Here is a 19,000-nt window from a genome sequence, read left to right on the forward strand (position 1 = left end):
GGTCCGAACTTGCCGAACATCAGTCATGTCATGCTCGAGACCCCAGAGTTCAACGAGTCAACGCGGACGCCGCTCGGTGGGGAGGATCCGGGATCGGGCTCTCTCTCTCTCGTGGACCTCTCCTCTGCAGCCTCTCGCCCTCGTTGTGTCTCCCTCGCGCACAGCCCCCTTTTCACATTCTTCCCCCTTCGTCTACACTCTTCTTCTTTCTTTCTTTCTTTTCGTCTTCTTTCTCGGTTCTTTCTCTTTCTTCTTCTTTAATGTCCTATGTCATAGGAAAAATTTGTGCTGAACAAAATTACCTATAACTAATAACAAAAAACAATATTAACAAAGAAAATATAAAAAAAATGATAATAATTTACTGGGAAATCTGCTAATTTGCACAATTGAATTTTATGCGCACGCATGACTGACAACATTTACAGTTGAGAGTTACGTCAATTTATGGGAGGGCGGTAGTAACATAAAGGTTGATGTCAGGGTGGAGGCACTTAAAGGGGTCAAAGAGCTGGAAGGGATGAGAGTACTAATGACAGAGCTGAACTACAAACAGGAGGTTGAGACGCCTTCAACACACATTCCAACCTGACTCGAGACAGTTTGACATTTAGATCCTGAGGACAGTGGTTGAGTGTCTTCATTGAATCCCTGGAGGAAGATCGTTTACAGAAGTAAAAGTTCTACATCTGCAGAGTATAAATAAAATCCTGCCTCTCTTGAAGACTAAAGTAAAAGTTGTACGGAGAGAGTGCTTATCACGTCATGACTTCCAATAAGAGCGCTATCCATTCTGCCCATAATGAATCTTATTTACAGAGCTTCTCGAGCCGCATTGACTCACGGACAGTATGCAGAGTCGCGCATTTTTTATACATTGTTGCACAGTGTTGTACAGTGTCGGCGATGCAGAACATCAGGAAAGCTGCTGTATGCCGAGCTGTTCATAAAGTTTATTTAGCGCATGAGAAACTTCTGGATGTGTTCAAATTACGTTCCTTGGCCCATACACAGATTCACAGACACATATTTAATCTCTTTTTCTATATGGCCATCTTCACATTCATGTATATACACATATATACTATCTACTTGGTCTGGTAGAGTTGAGCCATGAAGCCGACTGCCAGCAGGCATATTTAAAGTAATATAACGCTAATCGGATTGATTGGGGTGATAAGGGATATCAAATTATCCGATACATTTCGCCAACACTTGTGCATCGTTCAACCCAAACGCGTTGAGAGTAGAATGAAATTCCTCATATGTGGTCATGATCCTCTCCTGCTCGTCAGTGGAGAACAAAAGAGGCTTCTCCTTTCAGTTTATTTTACTTTGTGCCGTTATAAAATCATGGTTTCGGGGATCGGCGCTTCCCCCTTTTGAAGTTGGACGGGCACGCACAATCATCTTGATTACTGACACCTGGTTCAAATTAACGAGAGAGTTAGAGGGCGGATTAGCCTTTGAGAAACCGAGATAGCCTGATGTCAATAATCTCGTTAATTTAAGCGGGCTACTACTACATATATGGACTTTGTTGCTTAAAGGAGCCAAAAAGCAGGAACACAGAACAGCTTAAATCTAAAGGCGTAGATACAAACTTTCCTTTTTTTTCCTTGTGGTATTAGAATTTATGATCCAAATGTAGTAATGTAAACAGGATAATCCTAGACAAATATAATTCACAAGTGTGTTTGTTATGCCTTTTGGAGTTTAGCAAAAAGATTGATAATTAAAAACTTTTAGCAAAACCAGGAGCAAAACATTCATATGTTGCCAATGTCTTTTTGCAGAGAATTGGAGCATTCACTCTGCAATTTAGAGATCTAAATGTGCTTCTTCTTCTCCAGTTTCTACAGACTGACCATGGTTCAGTACAAAATAGAAGTCACGACGGGTGTCTTGAAATCTTCAGGAACATGGGACCAAATATACATCACCTTATTTGGAACTGAAGGACAGAGTGAGAGAACCGAGTTGGACAACTTTGGAACTGACTTTTCAACTGGGACAGTAAGTTGAATCCTGTTGAACATCCTGAAATTAGGTCTGGGACAATGTAATTGATTTTGTCTGTGCATACATAGGGTAGTATTTGTCTTCTGAATAATTGAAACATTTCCCTTGATACACTGTTACAGTGAAGGACTATTTAACTGGTTATGAAACATTAATGTAATACTAATACCTCACTAAAACCTACATAAGTAAATGAGAACATCAGCGAGAAAATTGCTTAATTCTGTCTAGTTATTCTTAGTGCTTTTCATTCATGCAACCGAGTCGTCGGATACGTCTATTTAACATTAAAATAACAATTGTTGAAGTCTGGCTATTCTTGGTGTAAATATGTTTTCTTTAAACGCTTGCCTAAAGAAACACGTGTAGTAAACTTGGTCTGCAAGAGAGGTTTCTAGGGTTTGAGGACATTCAGAGCTTCGACTGGACCTCTGCAGGGGGTCCAAGGGATACTTCCCTGCAATTTTGTTTCCATAAACAAGCTCTATTTATATACTCTGACACTGAGATTCAAAATGGATGTATAATGACAAAATTATGTCTCACAAACTGGTTATTTTTACAGATTATGAATTAGCCCTTCACTAAACCCCAGCCCCTCGGTTACTGTTTCTAGGCCTGCCAAGCTTTCGCACCAGGCATGTCAAAGTGTTTTTTTTTAACAAAATGAAAATTGAAATAATTCTTCAGAATGATCTCACTTGAACATTTGATAAAAAGCGTGGTCGGAAATGTTTCGCCCATCGTGGAATTGCTGCATATGTCGGATATCAAAGGTTCGCGATGATTCAAATTCAATAGTCTTGGTTTGAATACATGTTGAGATGGCTAAAGGTATTTCAATCAGGGATTTTTTTTAGAAATGTAACAATATGCATAACATTTGTACAGTGCAAAGTCTTTGGTGATAATCAAGGGGTATAGATGCTGAGGTCTGCTAATGCAGAATCCCCCAGAGTCGAGACACTAGTGGAGGTGAAGAAGGGAGTTGCTACATTCTGATGAATGAGGAGCATGACTGATGCTAATTGGAGGTGACTGGGGTGGAGAAGGTTTGCAACTGATGGCATCAGAGAAGATGACCTGTTTGACAGCAATGATATAATTGGCTGAAGGAAACTGCAGCATCTGGTTGGTTAATTTAAAGTGAATGCTAAATGTATGCTTGACCCTGGGAGACTGGCTCTGTGGTAGAGCAGTGGTAAAGCCCATGTCATTGTTTCCTTGGGCAAGACATTTACCATTCATAAGGAGAATTACATGGACCTTAATATTCTGTGATGTTAGGACTACTGCAGACACACACACACGCGCAGAGTCTATTTTTGGTGGATCTTCAGTTTAAAATCATAAACTGAAAGACTGGGCATTTGTACTCCTTCATTACCTACATATGTTATGTTAATGATAAATGTGTGTTTACAACACTAACATTCATGTTTAACTGTATTGTAATTGTTTTACATTAACCTTTGTTTCAAGACAGGAACCTACACCCTGAGCACCGATCTGTCTCTGGGGAAACTTCTGCTGTTCAAGGTGGAGAAAGATCCATTTTTTTATCTCCCAGAAGATGAGTGGTACCTCTCCAAAATAGTGGTGATGACCCCAGAAGGAGAAGCCATTCTTTTCCCCTGTCACAGATGGATCTCTCGAGGAGAACTGGTGGAGCTCAGAGGAGGCAGAGGTCCGTTTTTAAGTTTGCCAAATAATTAACTAAAAATTGATATTCATAGACAACTTATTTTTGCACATATGTTTTGTTGACAGTTTGTTAATTTTTATTATAATAAAGTCATATTGATATGTTCCCTTCATGTCTCAGCCTTGAAGGGATTTGAGGAGGACCATCCCCTGTTGATTGAACACCGTGAAAAAGAGCTGATGCTTAAAAAGAGTGTTTACCAGTAAGTTTGTATGTGTGCAGTACAGTATGTACCAGGAGCTCTTATGGTCTCAGAAGTTCATCTGGAGATATTCATATGTGCCTTTTGGTAACTTTTATTTTGTGGGGTTGTTTTTCAGATGGAAGGTTTGGGCTGAAGGTCTATCCCACATCAACCATTTAAATAATGTGTGGGAGCTCCCAGCTGAAATGCACTTCTCTGAGTCCAAATCATCTGAAATAGATTATGAGATAATGAAAATGTATGTCTTTGTAGATGATGTTTCCACAACTGCATATGTTTTGAGGCAAAGTACATTTGAACCAAATATCAGTATTCTGTTTAATCATGTATTGATACCTCTTTTGTACTCTGTCTTACTTCAGTGGTATTGAACTGAAGATCAAGGGACTGCTTGGATCTGCTGAGAAATGGGAAAGCATTGAAGACATGAAAAATATCTTCTCCTGGAGAAAGACAACAATGTCAGGTAGTTTCCCCCATTATCCACATAATAAATAATATAATTGACATTATTTCATAACTAGTCAATGCATATTAGCATTTGGCAGATTCTATCATTAGCTTAACACGACAATAGTTTGTTCTGCAATGATATTAATACATGCATGAAAGAGCTTTAAGAATAATTGGTATACTGCATCTTAAATTAAGTGGACTTGGTACTAATATCTCTATCTAGGATTTACTATTTTAATCTCCCAAAATGAAAACCAAGGGAGCCCTTTTAACTAGTAAGGTGCACTCAGCTGAGTGTAGATATCTACAAGGTGCATCTGTACAACCCATAATTGGCTAATCATTCAAATGAGTTCACAATGAAATGACATTAGATTAAATGGTGTTCCAGTTGGCTAAAACAATTTATTTTTAGACAAAGTATAAATCTTTTGGGAATAAACCAGCAATTGATCTATTCAACATGTTGTACTTAAAAAAAGAGAAATTAGATATTAACATATTTTCCATTCTTCCAGAGTATGTTACAGAGCACTGGAAGGAAGATGACTTTTATGGATCCCAGTTCCTGAATGGACCCAATCCCAATGTGATCAAGCGCTGCTCAGAGCTTCCCCCAAACTTTGCAGTCACAGAGGAGATGGTGAAGCCGTTCCTGGAAGAGGGAAGCTCTCTGCAGGAGGAACTGAAGGTATGAAAGAAGAACGGTGCCTTTAGTTTGAAGATAATCTCGTTTTTGGGAGACTGTTTTGTGTTTATCATCCCAATATAACATTGCCTTTCTTTATCTGTGAAACCGTTTGTTTTAAACACCTCTTTCCTCTGTATTTTATTACCATACAGAAAGGCAATATATTCCTCTCTGACCAGAAGAAGATGGATGGAATACCCCCGAGAGCCTATAATGGAGAACCTCTGCACGTGACTGCTGGTCTCTGTTTGTTCTACTTGAACCCAGAAAACAAACTGAGGCCCATTGCAATACAGGTCTAGTCACATGATCATATTACATTCCACAGTTCATTACTATGTATTCAAAACCTACTGAACCTACATCACTAAATATATTTTCATCAAATTCCAGTTACTTCAACAACCTTCTGAGCAGAACCCCATCTTTCTGCCCAGCGACTCGGAGACTGACTGGCTGCTGGCCAAGATGTTTATTAAAAATGCTGATGCCATGGATCATCAAGCAGTCCAACACCTCATGAAAACTCACTTGCTGGCAGAGGTCTATACTGTTGCTGCTCTCCGCAGCTTCTCTGTGATTCATCCCCTCTATAAGGTAGGATTGTGGGCGCATTAAAAAAATAAAAATCTAATAGATCTGAACTGATCTGACCTTTTACTAATACATTTTTCAGTTTTTATTTTCGGTGTTGTATATCGTTACTAGAAACAAGTAGAGATGGGTAATGACAGTACATTTTTATTGCATGCATTTGGCATCTCTTTTTCTATATATATATATATAGAGAGTAGCCTGGTAGTTCTATCAAGTGAGTTCAGTACACTTAACACACTTTTTAGCAATATTTATTATCATGTAACATAGAACTGGACATATTTGTGACTGCAGATATTTATAATCTCATGAACTAAGTAAAAGTAGTGCTGCATTTAAAAATAAAAGACATTGAAAATTGTGCATATTCAATCTAGCTCGTCCTGCCAGGATTTTAAACGTGTGCTTGAGTGGGTACAGGCCAGTCTCATGCACATGTGGAGGTGCTCATTTGGTGAGCCTCCAACAATATACATTTTTTGGGCTGTGAGGCCACTTATTTTCTGTGATCTCACTTCAGATTTGAGTGGGTATGTTTAAACTTTTATGTTTGGTCTCATAATGGCGTTTCACATTGGCACTTTTAATAATGTGTTTCTGAACGTATAAGACACACTGGTTTTGTTGCTCCCTGTGGGAAGTATGAACATAAATGAGTCTGTCCATTCCGGATAAAATGTTAGCTTTTCGCTGTCCACTTTTTTTTTTTTTTAGAGCGCCATTTGTTCCATACGCTTCGCTTCCTTACCCGACTTGATCAACTTCCTCTGGCGCAGTCTTCAGTGTTTCTACATGTATCGCTACCTTTCTTCTTTCTACCGTCTTCATGTCTAACCTGCCTCTAACTTTCTCATCTGTCTGCGCTGTCCGTCGAGAGACTATTTACCACGAAGAATGCATAGATTTGATTGGCTCAGTGCTATCACGAGGGATGGCTCAACTCTCATGCAATTGGTCTGTGTTTCCTCATCCACTAACCACTACTGTAAATGTATTTGATTGGATTCAATGTATTGTCATTGCTAGAGTACAGGTATAGGCTTCTCTATACATGACAGCACATTGAAAGGATCCTTACCAGATAACTAATTGTGTGTTTGTTCTATAGCAAGCTAATTACTTTATAGTGCAGACCACATATATATTGGTCTTTGTAATATCTTTACATACAATGTAAACTTTTTACTCGGTATTACATTTTCTAGCTTTTGAATTGACTGTTAACTTCACCTTTTGTGTTCAACACGAACAAGATGTGTTTCCTGATAAAATAATTCCCTCGTCTGTACAGCTGCTGTTTCCACACTTCCAGTCTACTCTGTTTATAAACACTGGAGGGCGCTCAACTCTTTTTGGACCTGATGGGGCTTTGAGTATAGTATGGCTCTGTAAAATACATATTTCTGAATACAATGCGAAATGATTTTACTTCAATGAGTTTGATTTTAAATATTTGTCCACGAATGACTTATTAGAGTTCACTTGGATATGACGGACTGACGGAGCTCATGAGAAGGGCTCTCTCTGAAACGACCTACAGCTCTCTCTGTCTGCCAGAGGACATCACTGCACGAGGACTGGAATCCATCCCCAACTTCTACTACAGAGACGATGGCCTGAAGCTGTGGAGCATCATCAACAGGCAATCTTTTTAAGAAGTATTGCGACTGTCTTCACCAATTTATTCTAAAAGTAACATATTAGAGTGTTTCTCTCCTAACATGTCAATGTAATTGTTTTGTGTCCACCAGCTTTGTGAAGGCCGTAGTGGAGTACTACTATCCCTCAGACAGTGAAGTGTGTAAAGACACTGAGCTGCAGGAATGGATCGGTGAGATATTCACACATGGCATCTTGGGAAACAAAGCCTCAGGTATTTAACAGTAAGCATATAATATTGCAATGAAGATAGTGGTTGCTGATAATTAACTCGGAGTAATTGTTCTACCAACAGGGTTTCCAGAGAGCTTTCATACTGCCGAGGAGCTGACCAAATTCATCACCATGGTGATCTTCACAATGACCGGTGAACATGCTGCAGTAAACAATGGACAGGTAATTAGTTTGGACATTGGAGTATGTATTGATGTTTAATCGGGTATGGTTTTGTTTAACACTAAAACAGATGTATGAACAGGTTTGTAATCTGCTTTTCATTTATTACACTTTTTCTTTAGCTGAGTATTACATTTGGGAAGAGGTTTCACAGAATAGTCGACTATCGTAGGCATTGTGCATTTTTGTAGACTAATCAAGAATAGAATAAAATGCAGCAGTCATGGATGCCCTACACAGGTGCAAAGGTTAAATTCCCATTGTAGAGTTGCATAATTTTATTCTGCAATGTTTGACATTAAAATAAGTTAAATTGGTTTTCTATCAATGTTACATATTGAGATTTCTTTCATAATTTAGTTTGACAACTACTTCTGGATGCCAAATGGCTCACTCCTGCTGCGCAAACCTCCTCCAACCACTAAGGGCCAGTCGAGCATGGAGACAATTTTGGAGACTCTCCCAAATGTTGGTGACACGGTCAACATTGGAGCACTCAGTTGGATACTTTCAGAGACGTACACTGACGTGGTAGGGTTGCCGATGATCAATACTCATTATAACCAGCTGCATTTTAAGTGTTTATAATAATTTATACCGAACACATTACTATGTCAATCTGATTTACTGTTTGGTTGTGTCCTTTCGGCAGGTTCCCATAGGTACATGCCCCAAAGAGCGATTCAATGAGCCTGCTCCAAAGCAGATGATTAAGGAATTTCAAGTAGAGTTGTCCTCCCTCAGTGACGCAATTACAATAAGAAACTTGCAGCTTGAAATGCCTTACAGCTACCTGGACCCTGCTCGGATCGAGAACAGTATTGCTATTTAACTCGACTCTGGAAGACTATACTCAAGACTAAGTCTGTTTTGGTCGGACATATTTAAGCTTGGACTCATGATATGCATCCAAGTCCAAATTGACAGATGTATGCTGAGCAGTGATGACATAATGTGGTGATTCTCTGCAGCAATTTGAAAAATAAATATGGATCTAAAATATCAAGGCCAGGTATTATCCTGATGTTTGGCTTTCTTTTTTTTTAAAGCACCCTCTTCATTCATGAAAACGTTTGACGTTTAAATCAAAATGGAAGTCTTCTTGAGGAGGAGAATTTTAAGCCATTGCATTTTGCGTTAAATATAAAATGCTGTTTTAGGGTATTTAGCATACTTGTTTCATCTGCGAAGATTATATATTGCAGTTTCATTTAGCACACTACTAATGCATGAAGATATTGAAGTCGAAGTGTCCTTGAGCAAGACACTGAATCCTCAGTTCCTCCCTGGGGCGATCACTGCAGCCCACTGCTCCTTAATATCTAAAAATGGGTCGAATGCAGAGAAGAATTTCCCCTACAGGATATCACCAGCTACACCTGGCTGCTCAGGAAGTGCTGATCCCGTTCTAAAATGCAATGATCCAGTCTACTCTGGTTTTGATGAGCCACCAAACAGGACAGTAACAGACTACAACGGAAAGTCAGGAATGCAGATCAAATCAAGAAACAAACTATTATTTTTTTGTATCATTACCATGTCAATGCAGAGAGAGGTGGTAACGATGTATAAGTCTGAGTGGAGGGGCTTTAAGGAGCCAACAAGCAGTAACATAGAACAGCTTTAATCTGAATGTGTAGGTAGGAACTTTCCTGATCTTTCCTCATGATCTGACAGTTGATACAAATACTACACTTGAAGTAATACAAACAGGATAATACCAGACAATGTTAAGTGTTAACAAGGTGTTTTGATACCTGATGAGAAATGTTTATTTGACAAACTATCAAAAGGCCAAGTAGGAGGCCTGCCGTGGTGGGGCAGAATAATGTTTTAAAAACAGTCCGGAAACCCAATGATCAAGAAGATCAAACCCGTAAAGAGCAGTTCCTCTGAAAGCTTGAAAAACAAGTCTTCGTCTCACGGTCCTACGTGGGGGTGTAGAGTAGACGCCTGCAGGATATCGCCAGCGACATCTGGCTGCTCAGGAAGTGCTTCATGTAGCACTAAAATAGCTCTTACTTATAGCATTTTGTAGTTTGGCTTTCTTGAAGAAATGTTACTTTCTTGATTCTTGTTCCGAGTTTGTACTCATGGTTATATACTCACGTATTGTAAGTCGCTTTGGATAAAAGAGTCGGCTAAATGTAACAATTTGCTTTTCAATGTGTACATTGCATCTATAAGTGTCAATATAAATCCTACACAGTTTGTACAGTATATTGTCATCTTTGAATTTGCATACTTGTACTGTTCTCGTGCAGAGTGTCTGAACTCTGACTAAACACCAAGCTAAACCGATGTTCAAAGAAGACATTTGTAGTACTTATCCATTTACTGTAACTCTTTCCCACTTTAACATGCACTTTTGGCATTGCCTTTATGATGCAGTAGTAGTAGTATAGCAGTAGTCTGTTGTAGCAGACATTACTTCATGTGCTAGAGACCACAATTCATGCTTACCATGTAAAGCTAAATGTCTATCTGCTGAAATCAAGAAACACAACATTTACAGTTGAGTTACGTCAATTTATGGGAGGGCGGTAGGAACATAAAGGTTGATGTCAAAGAGCTGGAAGGGATGAGAGTACTAATGACAGAGCTGAACAACAAACAGGTTGAGACGCCTTCAACACACATTCCAACCTGACTCGAGACAGTTTGACGTTTAGATCCTGAGGGCAGCGGTTGAGTGTCTTCATTGAATCCCTGGAGGAAGATTGTTTACAGAAGTAAAAGTTCTAAATCTGCAGAGTAGAAATACAATCCAGTCTTTCTTGAACAATGAAGTAAAAGTAAGCCATTTGAATTAAGTGAAATTAATTTATTATTTTAAGAGGTGTCAGACGTTACAGAAAGTCCAGTTTGAGTCAGTTAGACCAGCAGCCTCCGATTCCACTGGTTTCCAGTCTTGTGCTCCCTTCTAATGATTTTGGTAACATACCTCAAGTGATCAGACTAGAACGTGTACTCTATTTAAACCACCTGGCTTATTTTTTATTTTGAGTCAGCCCATAAAGTTCAGGAACAGCTTCAATCTGAACTGGGTGTCGGTAGAAAGTCCCTTATCTTTCCTCATGGTATGGCAGTTGATGATCCACTGGTTTGGATCAGCCACCAGGCCTTATTTCTCGTACCTGGCTAACGTTAGCGGGATAATTTCGAGGATGAGATCACACAAGTGAGGCTTTTCGGTTCCACGAAGCAAGTTTGGAAAAATCACCATAGCAACAAGTTAAAAAAAATTAACCTCCAGCGCAGGCTCATTAAGTCTAGCTGGATAATCTGGCCACGACCCCAGAAGGAAATTGAGCTTACTTCAACCAGGCTAGGAACACATTGATCGAGAAGATCCGAGTCGCAAAGGTTAAAAAAGAAGTCTTCAGTCAACACTCCTGTGTGGGCGTGGAGACGCCTGCAGGACATCGCCAGCGACATCTGCCTGCTCAGGAATTTCACCCTGTCTTCCGAGCTTTTCCCCGGCGCTTCACAGCAGCCAACTCCTTAATAGCGATGGGTTAAATGCAGAGAGGACTCTCCCCGCGGGGATCAACAAATGATGTATTATTGTGTAGCACTAAAATGGCACTTACATATAGCACTTTGGCTTTTTTGGAGAAATGGTATTTTCTTGATTATTGTTCTGAGTTTGTACTCTCATGGCTGAATGCACGTATTGTAAATCGCTTTGTGTTATGTTCCCTTCTTGGCCTAGGGCAGGGGTCCCCAAACTTTTTCCTGTAAGTGCCACATAACTTGTCCCTTCTCTGATGGGGGCTGGGGTCAGTTTGTAACAGAAAATGTGTGGCGATCGCAGGGGTGCCTAAAATAACAAATATATAAGTCATCCATGAACCAAATTCCTTTTTCTTTTGGCCTGAACAGTCCTCAAGGGCTTTTCCTTAAGTCTGTTTTGTCTCTCTGTTTTCACGATACTAACACTATAACTTCTATACGATCAATTGTAGAGTTACATAACTTTACAGACTGTCTGCATTGTAGAACAAGTACTTAAACATTTCACTTCTGGCATCTTTTTTTTTTTTTTCAAGTCGAAGACGGTCTCTAAAGCTCCGCCACTTGACGCCACTCTCTGTGAGAGCTGCGCAGTGCGTGCGCTCTGATCTCGCGCTCTCTTAATGAAGTATCGATACTAAAAATAAGTTTACCGTTCGGGTACTTTGTTAGGATCGATACACGGTGCAACGTGACAGCAGTAGATGTAGCGGGCTAACATTCAAGCTAACTTAAACCACCAAACGCTGTCGACATTTTAACGCTGATTGGCCAAGACTCGACACGTCCCATCAAAGATGTTTTATTGCGAAGAGCGACACATCACATTTTCTTCGCGTCTCACTGCAATCGCAACGGCAGCGGGCCAGGTGACCCCCCCCCCCCAAAAACAAAATTTGACAGGGGCTAGTCTAGGATGTACGAACACATGACTGTCAAAGAATACGTGAAAAATCTTAATATAATGAAAGTTGAGTTACATCAACTCTTTTGGCAGGGCGGTTGTAACAAACAGCTAGAAGTTAGGGAGGAGGGATTAAAGGAGACAACAAGCAGGAACACAAAGCACAGAACAGCCTGGTGGTGTAGGTAGGAACATTACTTTTATTTCCGCATGGTATGGCAGTTGATGATCCAAATACCGCACTTATTTGACACCTATAGACAATGTTACCTGTTAACCAGGTTGTTTTATACCTGCTTAAACTTTAGAAAAACTATCAAAAGCTAAAACAAATAATTTACCAATTTACATTTTTTTAATGTAAACAGGAACAAAACATTCTTTGTCCTGAATGTCTTTTTGCAGAGAATTGGAGGATTCACTCTGCAATTTAGAGATCTAAATGTGTTTAATTTTCTCCACAGTTTCCACAGACTGACCATGGTTGGGTACAAGCTAGAAGTCACAACAGGTGACTTGAAATCTTCAGGAACATGGGACCACATATATGTCACCTTAATTGGAACTGAAGGACAGAGTGAGAGAACCGAGTTGGACAACTTTGGATTTGACTTTTCAACTGGGACAGTAAGTTGAATCCTGTTGCACATCCTTAAATTAGGTCTGGGACAATGGAATGGATTTTGTTTGTGCATAAATATATGCTGGGGTGGTATTTGTTTTCTGAATAATTGAAGAAACATTTACCTTGATACATGTAATACACTTTGTTACAGTGAAGGACTATTTAACTGGTTATGAAACTGTCTTAATGTACTGGACCTCTACAGGGGGTCCAAGGGATCCTTCGCTGCAATTTAGTTTCCATAAATAAGCTCTATTTTGATGCCTATTGATATACTCTAACACTTAGATTCAAAATATATGTAGAACAAAACATTGTTGCGTGGTTATTTTAGAGATTAATTATGAATTGACCCTTCACTGAACCTGCATGTCAAGCTTTCGCACCTGGCATGTCAGTGTTTTTTTCAACAAAATGGAATTAATATTTCAGAAATATCAGCGCGATGTAGACAATATAGGCAACAATGTGCATTTGAGGGGTAACATTACATTCACCATATCATTTTACTGGTGAAGGTGAAGAAGGGAGTTTCTGCAATCTGATGATGAATGAGGAGCATGACTGACGCTGATTGGAGGAGACGGGGGAGTTTTGCAACTGACAGCAGCAGAGAAGATGACCTGTTTGACAGTTTAACAGCAACGATATGATTGGCTAAAGGAAACTGCATAATCTGGTTGGGTAATTTAAAGTGAACGCTCACTATATGCTTAACCCTGGGAGACTGGCTCAGTGCTAAAGCCCATGTCGCTGTTTCCTTGGGCAAGACACTTACCATTTACTATTCATAAGGATAATTACATGGACCTTAATATTCTGTGATGTTAAGACTACTGTACACACACACACACACACGTACACAACATATTTTTGGTTGGTCTTAAATTTAAAATCATGAACTGAAAACACTGAAAGAGACTGTCAGGTCTGTGCGGGCATTTGTACTCCTTAGATACCTACGTATGTTATATTAAATATTAAGGGTAAATGTGTATTAACAACACTTTTAACATTCATGTAGAATTGTATTATATTTTAATTGTTTGCTTAAATTGTACATTAACCTTCGTTTCAAGACAGGAACCTACACCCTGAGCACCGATCTGGCTCTGGGGAAACTTCTGCTGCTCAAGGTGGAGAAAGATCCTTTTTTTTATCTCCCAGAAGATGAGTGGTACCTCTCCAAAATAGTGGTGACGAGCCCAGAAGGAGAGGCCATTCTTTTCCCCTGTCACAGATGGATCTCTAGAGGAGAACTGGTGGAGCTCAGAGGAGGCAGAGGTCTGTTTTAAGTTCCCCAAATAATTAATGAAATATCATAAATATTGAGATTCATAGATATAACTTATTTTCACACATGTTTTGTTGACATCTTGTCTTTTAAAGTCATATTGATATTATGTTCCCTTCATGTCTCAGCCTTGAAGGGGTTTGAGGAGGACCATCCCCTGTTGATTGAACACCGTGAAAAAGAGCTGATGCTTAAAAAGAGCTTTTACCAGTAAGTTTGTATGTGTGCAGTACAGTATGTACCAGGAGCTCTTATAGTCTCAGAAGTTCATCTGGAGATATTCATATTTGCCTTTTGTTAACTTTTATTTTGTGGGGTTGTTTTTCAGATGGAAGATTTGGGCTGAAGGTCTATCCCACATCAACAATTTCAATAATGCGTCGGAGCTCCCAGCTGAAATCCACTTCTCTGAGTCCAAACTAAGTGAAATTAAATATCTGAAATTGAAAACGTATGTCTTCATAAATAATGTATACAAAACCTCCTATATTTTCTAGATTTTGCGGAGAAAAGTACATTTGAAATAGCCCGTTTCCAGTCAGTATTCTGTTTAATCACGAATTATAAATATATTTGTTACCCCTTTCTTACTTCAGTGGTATTGAACTGAAGCTCAAGGGACTGCTTGGATCTGCTGAAAAATGGGAAACCATTGAGGACATTAAAAATATCTTCTGTTGGAAGAAGACAACAATGTCAGGTAGATTGTTTTTCCCCATTATCCACATCATGAATAATGTAATTGAAATTATTTCATAACAAGTCTATGCATATGAGCATTTGGCAGATTCTATCATTAGCTCAACAAAACAAAAGTTCTTTCTTCAATGATATTAATACAACATGTATGAAAGCCCTTTGAGAAAAGTTGATATCCTGCATCTTAAATGAATGAAGTGGAATTTGCACTTATATCTCTATATAGGATTTACAAAAATGTTAAATTATCCCAAAATGAAAACCAAAGGAGCCCTTTTAACTAGAAAGATGCACTCAGCAGAGTCTAGATATCCGTAAGGTGTGCCTGTAATGAGCTAATCATTAAATTAGATTTTTCGGCAAAGTTCAAATCTATCTTGACAATGCATGTCATTTTAGCTAACGCTTTTATCCAAAGCGACTTACAATCCTACACCGTTGACAAAGCTACAGGGAGCAATTCAGGGTTAAGTGTCTTGCTCAAGGACACATCGACTAGGGCTGGGATTGAATCTCCAACCCCCTGATTGAAAGACGGACCTGCTAACCACTGACCCACAGTCGCCCCTATCAGGAACAAACTAGCTATTATGATCAACATGTTGTACTTCGAAAAAGTTAGATAATAAATAGATGTATAGATATTGTATTCAATATCATATTTTCCATTCTTCCAGAGTATGTTACAGAGCACTGGAAGGAAGATTACTTTTATGGATCCCAGTTCCTGAACGGACCCAATCCCAGTGTGATCAAGCGCTGCTCAGAGCTTCCCGCAAACTTTGCAGTCACAGAGGAGATGGTGAAGCCGTTCCTGGAAGAGGGAAGCTCTCTGCAGGAGGAACTGAAGGTATGAAAGAAGAACAGTGCCTTTAGTCTGAAGATAATCTCATTTTTGGGAGACTGTTTTGTGTTTATCATCCCAATATAATGTTGCCTCAATTTATCTGTGAAACCGTTTGTTTTAAACGCCCCTTTCCTCTATATTTCATTCCCATACAGAAAGGCAATATATTCCTCTCTGACCAGAAGAAGATGGATGGAATACCCCCGAGAGTCTATAATGGAGAACCTCTGCACGTGACTGCTGGTCTCTGTTTGTTCTACTTGAACCCAGAAAACAAACTGAGGCCCATTGCAATACAGGTCTAGTCACATGATCATATTACATTCCACAGTTCATTGCTATGTATTCAAAACCTACTGAACCGACAATAAGTAAATATGTTTTTATCATATTCCAGTTGCTTCAACAACCTTCTGCTCAGAACCCCATCTTTCTGCCCAGCGACTCGGAGACCGACTGGCTGCTGGCCAAGATGTTTATTAAAAATGCTGATTCCATGGATCATCAAGCAGTCCAACACTTCATGAAAACTCACTTGCTGCCAGAGGTCTATTCTCTTGCTGCTCTCCGCAGCTTCTCTGTGATTCATCCCCTCTATAAGGTAGGATTGCTGGTGCTTTTTTTTTTTAACTATCTGAAATTATCACAAACTAATTGTGTATGTGTTTATTCTAATAAGCAACGGTCTTAATAGTGCAGACTAAATATGCATTGGACTTTTTAAAGATCTTTACAATGAATGGAGTTCTATCAATGATGATTCTCCAAAGCATTACCTATATGCTCAGTATTCAATTCTAGCTTTTGAAGTGACAGTTATTGTTCGAGATCAAGAACTTTCCATTCATCAGGGTTTAAATATTCCCTTTGCTTTTACAGCTGCTGTTTCCACACTTCCATTGCACTCTTTCCATAAACATTGGAGCCCGCACAACTCTGTTTGGACCTCATGGGGCTATGAGTATAGTATGGCTCTGTAAAATACATATTTCTGAATACAATGCAAAATTATTTTACTTTAAGAAATGTGTTTGATTTTATATACGTGTCCGTGAATTACTTATTAGAGTTCACTTGGAGTTGACGGAATGACGGAGCTCATGAGAAGGGCTCTCTCTGAAACGACCTACAGCTCTCTCTGTCTGCCAGAGGACATCACTGCACGAGGACTGGAATCCATCCCCAACTTCTACTACAGAGACGATGGCCTGAAGCTGTGGAGCATCATCAACAGGTTATCTTTTTAAGAAGTATTGCAACTGTCCTCATCAATTTATTCTACACGCAACATATTAGAGTGTTTCTGTCTTAACATTTTAAATATGTCAATGTAATTGTTTTGTGTCCACCAGCTTTGTGAAGGCCGTAGTGGAGTACTACTATCCCTCAGACAGTGAAGTGTGTAAAGACACTGAGCTGCAGGAATGGATCAGTGAGATATTCACACATGGCATCTTGGGAAACAAAGCCTCAGGTATTTAACAATAAGCATATAATATTGCAATGAAGATATTGATTGCCAATAATTAACTCAGAGTAATTGTTCTACCAACAGGGTTTCCAGAGAGCTTTCATACTGCCGAGGAGCTGACCAAATTCATCACCATGGTGATCTTCACAGTGACCTGTCAACATGCTGCATTAAACAACGGACAGGTAATTAGTTTGGACATTGGAGTATGTATTTATGTTTTTGTTTTCACACATCAAATGTATGAACACTTGGCAGGTTTGGAATCTAATTTTCAATTTTTTTGTTTAGCTGAGTATTGAAAGGGTTGAATTCCCATTTTAGATTTACGTAACTTCCTCCAATGTTTGACAGTAAAATTATTTGATAATTTGTTTCCTATCAATGTTTTTACATATTGAGATTTCTTTCATAATTTAGTTTGACAACTACTCCTGGGTGCCAAGTATCTCACTCCTGCTGTGCAAGCCTCCTCCAACCACGAAGGGCCAGTCGAGCATGGAGACACTTTTGGAGACTCTCCCAAATGTTGGTGACACGGTCAAATTTGCAGCACTGTTTTGCCTACTTTCAGAGACGTACTCTGACATGGTAGGTTTGGTGATGACCAACACTCATTATAACACATCCACAGTTTAAAAGTCTTTTAAAAAAGCATGTACCAAACACAATACTATGTCAATCTGATTTACTGTTTGGTTGTGTCCTTTCGGCAGGTTCCCATCGGTGCATACCCCAAAGAGCGATTCAATGAGCCTGCTCCAAAGCAGATGATTAAGGAATTTCAAGCAGAGTTGTCCTACCTCAGTGAAGCAATTACATCAAGAAACTTGCAGCTTGAAATACCTTACAGCTACCTGGACCCTGCTCAGATCGAGAACAGTGTTGCTATTTAACTCGAGCTGTTTCATCTCTCTGCATGAGGAAACTATCAATACTCTTTCAACATCTGTCTTGCATGCTTGGTTGTGGGTTAAACTTTGGGTCACTATAATCTAGGGCTAGGCTGTATTATGTTAAATCGGCCTAAAATGGGAAACCTGTATCTTTGTGTAAATCATGTTTTACATAGACGTATGGAATTAATTAATTAAATTAGCAATTTAGGGAGCAAATGTTTATGTTGCAGCACATTGCATGTGTTTTAGGATACATTGACCACCAATTGGCAATCTAAATGGATACTTTATAACATAAGAAAATATTGGTCCTTCATAAAGTGACATATCAGATCTGATTGGTAATCAGCCCAGCTGAGAACAATCTCTGTGTGTGTGTGTGTGTGTGTGTGTGTGTGTGTGTGTGTGTGTGTGTGTGTGTGTGTGTGTGTGTATCTGTGCGCCTGTCTCCATAAAGGGGCAGTAGGGACTGAGGAGCGAGGTGGGGAGAGCAGAGACAGTCTGAGGGGAAATAATAAAAGATATTGCCAAATATCTCTCTTGTTGCTGATCCTTTGGTGCTGAGGGGGGGGGGGGGGGGGGCTACTGGGAGCTACTGGGAACACCCTGAAACCAATTCCAGGATGCTTTATTTTCATTGGTTGCTGGCTTAAATCTTACCCAGATACAACAGATACGGGGGTTTTTCTGATTGGCTATTGTGTAGCCCATTTCTTTTTTTGGATTGGCTGATAATGGCTCCTCACAGCAGAACTCCAGGGGAGCGCTTGATTTCTCCATGGTGAGGGCAGCGCGGCCAGCTCATGTTTGCGTGCTGCGGCACATTAAAACATTAAATAGCCGAGAGTTTTTTTCAGCGTGAGAAATACGATGTGTGGCGGGAGTGCGTGACTTAAGACCGAAATGCGTGAGTCTCACATTGACGATGAAATTCTGTATAATTCAGCCACATAATCAAGTAGTTTATTTACACTCCAACTTTAAAATGGAATCCTTGTGACATTTACATCAGGG

The 19,000-nt window shown here is 39.5% G+C and overlaps 2 protein-coding genes across 2 annotated transcripts; both read left to right on the forward strand.

Annotated features, from left to right (window-relative positions):
- The first annotated feature begins 1,869 nt into the window (after nucleotides 1–1,869).
- Nucleotides 1,870–8,737, forward strand: LOC130203015 (arachidonate 12-lipoxygenase, 12R-type-like). The gene is made up of 13 exons (XM_056428913.1): nucleotides 1,870–2,016; nucleotides 3,505–3,709; nucleotides 3,848–3,929; nucleotides 4,295–4,398; nucleotides 4,907–5,079; nucleotides 5,232–5,375; nucleotides 5,473–5,676; nucleotides 6,968–7,054; nucleotides 7,152–7,318; nucleotides 7,428–7,549; nucleotides 7,631–7,731; nucleotides 8,092–8,262; nucleotides 8,384–8,737. Exons 1-13 carry the CDS (start codon nucleotides 1,870–1,872, stop codon nucleotides 8,561–8,563), a joined length of 1,887 nt encoding a protein of 628 aa, XP_056284888.1. The 3' UTR covers nucleotides 8,564–8,737.
- A 3,736-nt stretch (nucleotides 8,738–12,473) lies between these two features.
- On the forward strand, nucleotides 12,474–18,520 carry LOC130202224 (hydroperoxide isomerase ALOXE3-like). The gene is made up of 14 exons (XM_056427583.1): nucleotides 12,474–12,778; nucleotides 13,856–14,060; nucleotides 14,199–14,280; nucleotides 14,399–14,521; nucleotides 14,667–14,770; nucleotides 15,447–15,619; nucleotides 15,772–15,915; nucleotides 16,014–16,217; nucleotides 16,496–16,582; nucleotides 16,684–16,850; nucleotides 16,969–17,090; nucleotides 17,172–17,272; nucleotides 17,508–17,678; nucleotides 17,804–18,520. Exons 1-14 carry the CDS (start codon nucleotides 12,632–12,634, stop codon nucleotides 17,981–17,983), a joined length of 2,010 nt encoding a protein of 669 aa, XP_056283558.1. The 5' UTR covers nucleotides 12,474–12,631; the 3' UTR covers nucleotides 17,984–18,520.
- The last annotated feature ends 480 nt before the right edge of the window (nucleotides 18,521–19,000 follow it).

Source organism: Pseudoliparis swirei, chromosome 12 (assembly GCF_029220125.1).
Source record: "Pseudoliparis swirei isolate HS2019 ecotype Mariana Trench chromosome 12, NWPU_hadal_v1, whole genome shotgun sequence".
NCBI lineage: Eukaryota > Metazoa > Chordata > Actinopteri > Perciformes > Liparidae > Pseudoliparis > Pseudoliparis swirei.